Source organism: Coffea arabica, chromosome 2c, assembly GCF_036785885.1.
Source record: "Coffea arabica cultivar ET-39 chromosome 2c, Coffea Arabica ET-39 HiFi, whole genome shotgun sequence".
Classification (NCBI taxonomy): Eukaryota; Viridiplantae; Streptophyta; class Magnoliopsida; order Gentianales; family Rubiaceae; genus Coffea; species Coffea arabica.
In genome coordinates, this window is record NC_092312.1 from 25920990 (window position 1) to 25932592 (window position 11603).

The following is an 11603-nucleotide window of genomic DNA, read 5'->3' on the forward strand; positions in this document are numbered from 1 at the left end:
TCCCTTTTTGCTTCTTAAGTCTTGCCCCTTACCTGCTGGAAATTTTTTTTTTAAAAAAAAGGTGGAATTACGAATTTTCCTTCCTTTTGATTTGTTATTAACTCAGGAAGCGGAAGAAGAAGTCCAGCTGTCTAAGAGAAAAAGTCCAAATTTGTAGCTCTTGCTTACCTAGACCAACCAAACAGTATGCCACACAGGCACCTTTTGCAAGGTTAATTCTTCAATTTCCAAAGAATCATTTGAGAAAATTTATCAATTTGTGATGCACAAAATGTTCAAATCCTCAGGTATTTGGGATGAATACCATTTCTTGTCATTCCCATTCAAAGAAGTAGATAATTCGACAAATATCTATTAACGCAAAAGAAAAATAGCAATTTTTTTACGGCTTCCTGGAAAGGAAAAGGAGTGATGAAGAAAAAAAAAAGAGAAGAATGACGTTCATTCTAGTATGGTTCAATCAGACAAGAATACATTATGTGTAGTTAACCATAGCCTTTGTATTTGTCATCGATCTTTATTAAAAATAAGAGAGATTTATAAGTCCAACTTGGGACCAACAACACATGATTCAAACGTTTTACAAATCCAACTTTTGTATTTTGTTCCATATCATCTGAAGTAGCATAACTGCTTTTAGGACTCCAGGAATTTCTTGTAGAAAAGAGTTGAAAGCTTGGGATACCTCTTCAGTCCATTTTTGTAGTCCACGAAGACTAGACCAACCGTCTGTGTAAAACCTGAACCCCATTCCCATGTATACAAAAATGACCATGGAAAGTATCCCTTGACGTTGGTGCCAAGGCTGCAAGATGTTCAAGAATGAGATAATGTTCAGGAATGAGATTATAATAGACTTTCTTTTCCCTTATGTTCTCTTCCATCCTATTTTCAAGTAAAGAAAAACGACGTGGAAAATATAAATGAATATTACTCTAAATAGAATACTAAAGATTCTGAGGTCTCACACGGGCTCATATGGTATCCCTTCTCTCTCTCTCTCTGGGTTGCGGGGAAGGGCAAATTCAACATATACCCTGTATGATTAACAGCTTTTAAAGATACAAATTGTCCACTTACATCCCATGTGTTCTAACTTTAAAATCTACCTTATTTATACAGAGCAACCATTTTAGTGTTACTCATTCTTATCATTTCGTCAAACACCTATATAACCCTTATAACAAAAAATAATAATAAAAAGAATCTTTCAAGTCTCTCATGAATATATTGCAAATAAAGGAGTAACATTCCACAATATTTCAAGATACATTGTTTTATAACTAACACAAAATTTTCTTTCCTAATTAAAATCACGGAGAGAGGTTCCAAATTAAAGTTGCTAATCCTAAACAAAAGGTATAAAAAGGGGGTTGGCTTATGAATATTGTTGATGTGGCATGTCCCACATCGGTAAGGGAGTTTCTCCCTTATCCCACATCGGAAGAAACCTAAGGAAAGCCTCCCCTTATTCACTAATAAATATAGGGGATTTGTGTTAGAATTAAGTGCACCACTCAAGAGAGCATTATATGGGCTATTAGATTCTTGGGTCATCTAACCCATTTGCAGTCAAATATTTTAAAGTCCCTTATTTTGAGTTTAGGAATATTTCCTAAACCTTGTGTGTGCCTTATTAGCCTAGGAATCACTTTTCTACAGTTTTTGTATATCTTCTTCATAGTAGAAATATTGCTCCTCTCTCGCCAGTGAACGTAGGTCAATTTGACCGAAAAACGTAAATTTTGGTGTCTTTTATTTTGCTTTGTTATTTGTCTTTATTGGATTATCACAACCCTTTTATATGGTCGATTTTACCACATAATTATTATATGACTGGTGTCATCACCTAACCATTATATGGTCGGTTATATTGCCTATTTTGTTCTAATTTTAATTTATTTATTCTCGAGCCAGTCCGAACAAACTGGTATCAGAGTTGGTTGATGTATTTTATAAGACAGGTTTATCTCGTTAGGCCCATTCATCCTTTGGGGCTCGCTCATCTTGTGGGACCTATTCATCATGTGGGGCCCGTTCATTCTGTGGGATCCGTTTATCCTTGGGGCCGCTCATCCCGTGGGGTCCACTCACCCTATGGGGCCCGCTCACCAGACTTACATATTTGTTTGATCAGTTTTTTAAGACAAGTTTCAGATTACAGATTTTGTGGCAACAATGATGATAAAAGATGGTTGTCGAAAAATTCGACAGGAATGTCAACTTCGGCATGTGGCAACTCAAGATGGAGGCCATTCTTGTTCAAGACGGAGTTGATTTGGCAATACAGGGAATTGAAAACAAGCAAAAAGATGTAAAGGATGCGGATTTCGCCGATATGGATAAGAAAGCTAGATCCATTATAATTTTGAATCTCTCCGATAAAGTTTTACCAGAGGTAGCAACGGAGACTTAGACCAAGGCTATGTGTGATAAATTGAAAGTCTTGTATATGAAGAAAGCAGTCGAGAATCGGCTATATCTAAAGCAGAGTTTGTATATGGTTCGGATGTCTAAAAGTACATCTATACTCTCTCATCTTGATAAATTTGATTCCATTATTATGGATTTGGAGAATATAGATTCGAAAATTGATGATAAGGATCAGACCCTATTACTTTTGTGTTCCCTTCTCCAATCCTTTAAGCATTTCCATGATACTCTGATTTATGGAAAAGAAACAATTTCGTATCGAAAAATTAAATCTGCATTAAAATCTAAAGAACAGATAGATAGAGATATTAGTGGGAAAACTAATGGAAGTCAAGCCGATGGCTTGTTTGTTCGGGATAGATCTGAAAAGAGAAATACAGAAAGTAGAAATAGATCTAAATCCAGACATAAAAATGTGGTGTGCAACTATTGTAAAAAGAAGGGCCATATTATCTCTGATTGCTTTAAATTAAAAAATAAAGAAAAGTAAAAGGAGAAAAAGAGTGAGACCACCGAGGCTAGTATTGCAGTTGATGAGAATGATGGAACCATTTTTTGAGCAATAAAAAATAATTTTAGATCTAACAATGAGTGAATTATCGATTCGAATTGTTCATATCATATATGTCCTAATAAGGATTGGTTTTCAACATATGAATCAACTAAAGATGGAGTTGTCTTAATGGGTAACAACGACATTTGTAAAATTGTTGGCAAAGACACAATTCAAATTAAAATGTATGACGGTGTTGTGAGGACACTCACAAATGTTAGACATGTTCCAGATTTGAAAAAAAATCTCATCTCTTTGGGCACTCTTGAGTCTATTGGGTGCAGGTATTCAGGTGGAGGTGAAATTCTCAAAATCACTCGAGGTGCTCTTGTTTTATGAAGGCACACAGATTTGAAACTTTGTATATTTTGCAGGGATCTACTGTTACAGGTGTTGCTGCTGTTTCAACATCAACTTTGTCCGATTCTGATTTCACCAAATTATGGCACATGAGATTGGGGCACATGAGCGAGAAAGGCTTATCTATTTTATATAAACGAGATTTTCTTGGTAGTCAAAGTATTGGAAAGATAGGATTCTGTGAACATTACATTTTTAGAAAGCAGAAGAGAGTTAGCTTCCAATTGCTGGCAGTTCACAGGACAAAAGGAACTTTGGACTACATTCATTCAGACCTCTGGGAGCCTTCTCGTGCTCCTTCTAAAGGAGGTGCTAGGTATATGTTGACTTTTATTGATGATTATTCAAGAAAAATTTGGGTGTATTTTCTTGAGTATAAAAATGATGTTTTCTTAATTTTCAAGCAATGAAAAATTTTGATTGAGAAACAAACAGGAAAACATATTAAGCGGTTGAGAACAGATAATGACATGAAATTTTATGAAGGTGAATTTGATAGATTCTGCAAAAATGAAGAAATTGTTCGGCATCTCACTGTCAGAATGACGCCTCAACAAAATAGTGTGGCCGAACATATGAATAGATCGCTTTTGGAGAGAGCGAGATGTACGATTTCCAATGCAGGATTGACAAACAACTTTTAGGCAGAGGCGATCAATATGGCCTGCTATATTGTCAAGCGTTCTCCTTCTGTATCTCTTGATTTCAAAACTCCTGAGAAAGTTTGATCAGATACTCCTGCTGATTGTTCCAATTTAAAAGTTTTTTGGTGCCCAACATACATACATGTGAATGACAAAAAATTGGAGCTCAGGGTAAAAAGTGCATTTTTCTTGGGTATACTTTTGGGGTGAAGGGATACAGATTATGGTATTTTGATCCCAAATTTCCAAAATTTGTAATCAGTAGAGATGTTACTTTTGATGAATTGTATATGTTATCTTCCAAGAAGGAGTCTTCTAGTCCTTGTACTACTGATAGTACACAGAAGCAGGTGAAACTTAATATTGGCGGTTCTGATTCTTCTCAAACCAAATCTTCTATTTAGCAAGAGCCAATAGATGCACCTGAATCTACTGTTGAATATAGTTCATAAGAAGAGGAGTATTCCATAGCCAGTGATAGATCAAAGAGGAATATTCGACCATCACAAAGATATTCAGATTTTATTGGATATGCTTTGTCTGTTACAGAAGAAACTGATGCAGTTGGTGAGCCTTTCACCTATTCAGAAACAGTTTCTTGTGATGATTCTGCAAAGTAATTGATTGCGATCAATTTTTTCATCAGAATGAAATTTGGGTTCTTGTAAAGCTGCTGTCAAATAATAAAATAGTTGGTTGCAAGTGGATTTTTAAGAAAAAAGAAGGTATTCCAGGGGTTGAAGATGCAAGGTATAAAGCACGATTGGTTGCAAAGGACTATAGTCAGATACAAGATATTGATTTTAATGAAGTATTTTCACCTGTTGTTAAATATAGTTCTATTCGTGTTTTGCTTGCTTTAGTTGCCATATATAATTTGGAGTTAGAACAGGTCGACGTTAAGATAGCTTTCTTATATAGCGAACTTGAAGAACAAATTTATATGAAACAATCTCATGATTTTGAGATTGAAGGTAAGGAAAATCATATTTGCTTGTTGAAGAAATCTTTATATGGATTGAAACAGTTTCCAAGACATAAAAGATTTGATTCTTTTATGTTGGGTCATGGTTATTCAAGGAGCATGTATGATAGTTGTGTTTACTTCCGAAAGTTAGATGATGATTCTTTTATCTATTTGTTGCTGTATGTTGATGACATGCTCATTACTGTCAAGAATTTATCAGAAATTCACAATTTGAAATTACAGCTAAGAAGTGAATTTGATATGAAAAATTTGGGAGCAGCTAAGAAAATTCTTGGTATGGATATTAAGCGAGATCGAGGAGTAGAAAAATTGTTCTTAACTCAAGAAAATTATCTGAAAAAAGTCTTGGAGCGTTTTGGCTCGAAAAATGCAAAACCTATAAGTACTCCTCTTACTAGCCATTTTCAGCTATCTGCTGCTCAGTCACCACAGTCAGATGAAGAGGAAGAATATATGGCACGAGTTCCTTACTCCAATGCAGTCGACAGTATTATGTATGCGATGGTTTGTAGTCGTCCAGATATTTCACAAGCAGTCAGTGTTGTTAGTAGATATATGTCTTGTCCAGGTAAAGAACATGGGCAGGCTGTGAAGTGAATTTTCAAATACTTGCAAGGGACTTTAAACGCTTGTTTGGAATTTGGAAGAAATAAAATCACCCTGGTTAGTTTTGTAGATTCAGATTACGCCGGGGATCTTGACAGAAGAAAATCACTTTTAGGCTACGTATTCTGCATTGGGGGTTGTGCAGTTAGTTAGAAAGCTACTTTACAACCCGTTGTGGCTCAATCTACTACGGAGGCAAAATACATGACCGTGACCAAGGCAATCAAAGAAGCCTTGTGGTTGAAGGGGTCATCTGGCGAATTTAATTTACATCAAGGTGTTACTATATTTCACTGTGATAGTCAAAATGCCATACACACTACAAAAAAAAAAGATTTCTAGTGATAACAATTTTTGTCAGGAAAAGGTACGTGTTTTGTCAGGAAAAGTTTTCATGACACCAACGTCGTCAGAGAAGATTGGTCACCTATACGCCGTCGGCAAAAGGTTTTCCTGACAACTATTAGAATTTTCGTCAGAAAAAGTTTCATTTTCCGTGACGCATCATCAAGAAAGGTAATAGTGATGATTTGGTCGTCAGGGATCATATTCTTGACGAGCCTTTGTCGGGAAAGACCCTGAATTTTGTCACTAAATTTTCAATTGTTAAGAATCTAAAATCTTCTAAACTACAGAGACTCTTGTTATGCCGTATGCGCATGCAGATTGCAGACTAATGCTTCATTTGAAAAACCAGCAATGACAAGATAAAGTAGACAATAAGAATACGTCACATATTACTTTGAATTGGAGCATGGGACATGCAAACAGCTTTCTAAAGCAATTGCTCCTGATTTCAAAAGCAATTGCTTTGAATTGGAGCACTCCTGATTTCTTTTACACAAGACAGCAAAAGGTAGAAATAAACCAACCCACAAGCAGAACCAAAATAATCATATGGAGCTACATAAATAAAGAGCCACATCTGTCCATATCCTTACAGGACAAGAAATATTACGTGACAAAACAGGAGGACAAAACAATGGCCTCTTTATCACAAGCACAGGGTTATATAACATTAACACATCTGCGAAATATTGCTAACATTATTTATAAACAATGAAGTTTATTTTTACTTTCATGTTTACAGAAAGAATAAAGAACATTACAAAACAAATTTTTACTTCCAAATGCTTACACAATGAAATACGTCTGTCCTTATTCAACAAGGATAAAATAAGGAAGACTATTATCCATGCTAAAGGCTGCCCAGTTAAGGTGGAAGACTTGTTCTGTATTTGGCATTGGTGAGCCATTGTAGCTCTGAAGGACTTTGTCAGTTGCTGCATGAGAACTAAATTCCACAAATCCATATCACTCTGACTGATCAGTCTGCTTATTGCGAATGACTTTGACGAAAATAACCTGCGTGATTTTAAATGTTGAGAGTAAGTTCAACAAGACCATATAACATAAGAACATGACTGAATAACTATGAAATTTCGTCAATTTTATTTGTACTTGCATATTACAAACTAATTCAACTGAAACAAGTGCAACAAATTATCACTGTACAATACCATTAGGAATCTGAAAAGAAAACAGAGCACCTTGTAGTAAATCAAAAGGAGACTAAAAGTCATTTGTCATAGCCACTTGAGCTAAGATCTAGCAATTAAATTTGTTCTTTTGCACAAAATAACAAACTGCCACTTTGTTAAATTGTCGACCTTAAGAATTTCTTACAAGTCCAAACCTTAATTGTACTATGCAAGAAGCCAAACTCATGCCCAATGACAACATATGCCAATCATTCCATTATAAAACCATGCTCCTTTGACTACCATAGAATCCTAATAAAGTAGGCCAACTGAGTTACATTAAACATACATGTGTTATCGGCAAGTTTCAGAATCCTTGAACTTACAGCCTCATTCTTGCAAGTGCTTCACTCAACCTCACTACAGCTTCCAGCTGCCTCACAGTGATAGGTATTGTAGCTGCTTCCTCGGTTTCATTTGCTTGCCTCCTCATATCCTACAAGATAAAGAAAAGCAAAAGCAAACAATGAAAAACAATCTAAATATCATTATCTAAAACTCTGAGACTTGGGGACCTTGAGCAGTAGGATTTGTTTGCCAATCACATTTCAATGAATGTTCTCTCAGCAGCCCTTTCAGTGAGAGTACCCAAGTCTAAGTTTACTATGCTCTCTTATTTTTCTTATTCATACTTTATCAGAAAATGACTCAAGTCTCAATATTATGAAAGAACAACTTTACTCGTAGAGTGACACAAGGAACTTGTTGCACTGACTTAAACTGATAGTATTTCTATGTGCTCAGTTTTAAACTAAACAAAGGAACCCATGTCTTGAACTACATTGTCTGAGTTTCTAGAATCAGAAAAATGTCTTTTACAGTATCTGTTTTCACAACTTGGATCCAAGCTATTACCACCGCTATAGAAGTTCCAATCTCACCATAACAAGGCAATCGAAGTACCTGTCTAATTTTAACATAGTTCTCCTGCAATACAGAAGCTGCAGACTCTGATAGTCGTGGGTGGCAATAAGTCCGACAGTAGTGTATGTACCTGCATGCACCATTTCATATACTTCAGCAATGAAACTATATAACCATGACATTAGTCTTTCAAACATATATTTGTAAGCACAACCAAGTGAACACCTCTTTCAAACTATATAACTGCCATTTAGATAACTGCCATTTCACTTGCTGCAAAGTCCAAAGGGCATGACTCATAACTTCATATACAGGAATAAAGGACCAAAAACAAATATAGAGGAAATAAAAAGAGGAAACCAAAACCAGTTACATGTCAAACAATATCAGTATATTAGCCACAGATATACGCATTGGAATTAGGAGAAAACTTAAATTCCAGGAAAGCAAGCAAAACAGATTTTACAAAATACTTATTCTTGAACTAGAAAACTAGCACAAAGATCACTGTTGTGCAAGTTGATTGAGAATTACTTATATCACAAATAATATAGTAGTATCCTCTTGCACTAAGCTCTAGCACTCATCATCCTTTCTAGTCTAATTACTGAGCACGTAGCATAGCCTTTTAAAATGGTATAGAATTGTGAATCAAATTCTCCCAACTCCTGAAGAAACACCACTACCAACTGCAAATGCCAACTTATAGCTCTAGTTCATAATTTGGCATGTGATTTGCAATTTGGTCGCAGGTTCACCATTCAAAATTGCACATTTCCTTATTTAGTCGGAAACTTATCTCAATGCCATATCTACATGTGAAAGAAAATCTAGAATAGATACCATAGAAAACGAGAAAACAAGTGATTTTTTTTTTTACAAACGATAAACTCATATATATATATATCAACACTTGAAAATACAAGAGTTAATTACAAAAAGGGGTAACTACCTCTATATCTTTTCTAACTAGACTTGAAAGCCAAATTGGGAAAGAACCTTCCCATTCAAAGCTTCTAGTTGCCTTTGCTGCAAATTGTGCCAATTCATGACTACATTGATTGACCGTTCTAGGTACAAAAGTGAAAGTGCAGCTTTCAAAATTTCTCTTCTGAACGTCAATGTCTTCCAGGATTGTTTGAAGACTACAGTCCTAGACATTGTCCGTGTTGATGAGGCTCACTACATGCTTGCAGTCAGATTGGACTTCTATAGTTGTCCATCCTGCAAATTGAGCCATTTCGAGCGCCCCTCTGATTGCTAGAGCTTCTTCAGTGGCTGGAATTCCTTTCCTTCTCGCAGTAATTCCTTTCGCTCTCACTAATTCTCCGCGCCAGTTCCTTGCAATAATCCCAAGACCTGATCTAACCATTTTAGCCGAGATGGCAGCGTTCGTATTGATCCTTATTGTTCCTTCCTTAGGAGGTTCCCAACGCTGCTGGGTTGGTGTTGCCTTTTCTGGTTCAGAGTTTGATCCTGTGTCTGACTCCTTTGCTGCCTCATACTCGATCCATTCCTGTTGTGCCTTGTCAACAATTATCTTTGCATTAGCTATCTCCTGCTGGAAAGTAAACTTGTTCCTTGCTTTCCAGATTTGCCATAAGATGTCTGCTGTAAGTTGGATTCTGCCCACACCTTGAGTCTCTTTTGCTGCCTGCAACACCGCTTCCCACCATCTCCACAGGCTGCCTTGAATTTAGCTAGCCCTTCCCACCGAACAGGTGCAATCTTCCATATTACTTGCGCTGTTGGGCAGTTGAAAAAGATATGTTCAATGGTTTCCGTGTCCTTCCCACAGCAGTGACAAATCTTGTTCCCTATGCCAAACCTTTTGTAGAGAGCTTCCTTAGTAGCCAATCCGTTTTGTAGACATCTCCATAAGAAATGTTTCAATTTCAGCTTAATGTTTAGGCTCCACAAAGTTTTCCAAACTGTATGCTTTCTTATCTCCCAACTGGTTTCCGGATCAGGTGCTAGCCTTTGATTTGTTTTTTCCTTTTCCTCCTTAGCAATCACATATCCGGTCTTCACAGTGTAGATTCCAGACTTGCTGAGGTTCCAGAATAATCTATCTTTCCTGTCATACAAACTAAGTGAAATATTAGTAATCTGGTTCACTACATCTACATGAAACCAATGCTGCAAAAGACCAATGTTCCACTTCCCTCCCTCTATAAGCTCATTAACAAACTCCAGTTGACATCCTACTGGTCTAGCTGTGTGAACTCTTCCATCCACCAACCCAGGTATCCATCTATCATGCCAAATCCTCACTGACCTCCTATCCCCCACCCTTTTCCATAACCCCTTTTGAAGCAATTCTCCCCTTTGTGCATACTTTTCCAGCACCATGAAGCATTGTTAGAGGGTTGCTGTCCTAACCAACCCTCCTCCTTCATATACCTGGCCTTCAAGACTTTGCTTACTAACAAATTTGGATTGATCACAATTCTCCAAATTTGTTTTGCAAGCAAAGCCAAATTGAAGGCTTCCAAGTCTCTAAAACCCATACCCCCTTTCCCTTTCACCTCAGAAAGCTTACTCCATCTAACCCAGCGCACCTTATTCTCCTGTTCCCCACCACCCCACCAGAACCTCGCAATCTTTGCACTAACAGCCTTACACAGACCCTTGGATAATTTAAAGCAGGACATAATATACGTTGACATGGCTATGATGACTGCTTTGATCAAAACTTCCTTACCCCCTTGACTAAGCAATTTTTGTTTCCAACCTTGGAGCTTACTGTTAATGTTGTTCATCAGAAAACCAAAAACCTGGTTTTTATCTCTCCCAATCGTCATCGGAAGACCTAGATATTTGCCACTATGCGCCTCCTTCATATTATCTAGCACCTTACTAACTTCCCCTCTAATTCTCTTGGGAGAATTCCTACTGAAAAACACAGCAGATTTATCAAAATTTACAACCTGTCCAGATGCTTGTCCATAAGTCTTGAGTACCTCCTTGAGCTTTTGAGCTTTTTTTTTACTTGCTTTGCAGCACAGTAGGGAGTCATCTGTAAAAAATAAATGAGATACCATAGGACTGTCCTTGCAAAATTTGATTCCAGTTAGATGCTTGTTATCCACAGCTTTCTTGATCAGGTTTGAAAGCCCTTCAGTACAGATGATAAATAAGTAAGGAGATAAGGGATCTCCTTGTCTAATCCCTCTGGAAGGTTTCACACTACCCACTTTTTGCCCATTTAAGTTAAAAGAGTAAGAAACCGTGGAAATGCAGGTCATGATCCAATGAACAAAAGTGGGACAGAAACCCATTTGCATCATAATTCTACCAAGAAATTTCCACTCCACTCTATCATAGGCTTTAGACATATCAAGTTTAAGGGTCATGAAGCCTACCTTACCAGCTCTCTTACTTTTAAGGAAATGCAAAATTTCATGTGCAATAATAACATTGTCTAAAATTTGCCGGCCAGGAACAAAAGCAGACTGTGATGGACTAATGCAATGCTTAAGGACCTTTTTCAGTCTATTAGCCAAAATCTTGGAAATGATTTTATAGAAAACGTTGCAAAGACTAATAGGCCTGAAGTTAGCAAGCATCACAGGGTTATCAACCTTGGGGATTAAGGAAATGATAGTCTCATT

General features: G+C 36.8%; 1 protein-coding gene across 1 annotated transcript; it reads right to left on the minus strand.

Moving 5' to 3' along the window:
- Window positions 1–6742: 6742 nt before the first annotated feature.
- Window positions 6743–11558, minus strand: LOC140035576 (uncharacterized). Its single transcript, XM_072076851.1, has 7 exons — window positions 10268–11558; window positions 9625–10160; window positions 9176–9505; window positions 8204–8262; window positions 8029–8119; window positions 7452–7561; window positions 6743–6878 (listed from the first exon to the last, which is right to left on the minus strand). Exons 1-7 carry the CDS (start codon window positions 11556–11558, stop codon window positions 6743–6745), a joined length of 2553 nt encoding a protein of 850 aa, XP_071932952.1.
- Between the last annotated feature and the right edge of the window lie 45 nt (window positions 11559–11603).

Excerpts from the sequence above, each read along its gene's own strand:
- LOC140035576 (XM_072076851.1), bottom strand. The coding sequence starts at position 11,558 with ATGCTTGCTAACTTCAGGCCTATTAGTCTTTGCAACGTTTTCTATAAA. Across the intron at positions 10,161-10,267 it reads AAAAGGGTGGGGGATAGGAG|AGGGAGGGAAGTGGAACATT; the intron begins GTCAGTGAGGAT and ends ATGAGCTTATAG. Across the intron at positions 7,562-8,028 it reads ACTATGTTAAAATTAGACAG|GATATGAGGAGGCAAGCAAA; the intron begins GTACTTCGATTG and ends TTTATCTTGTAG.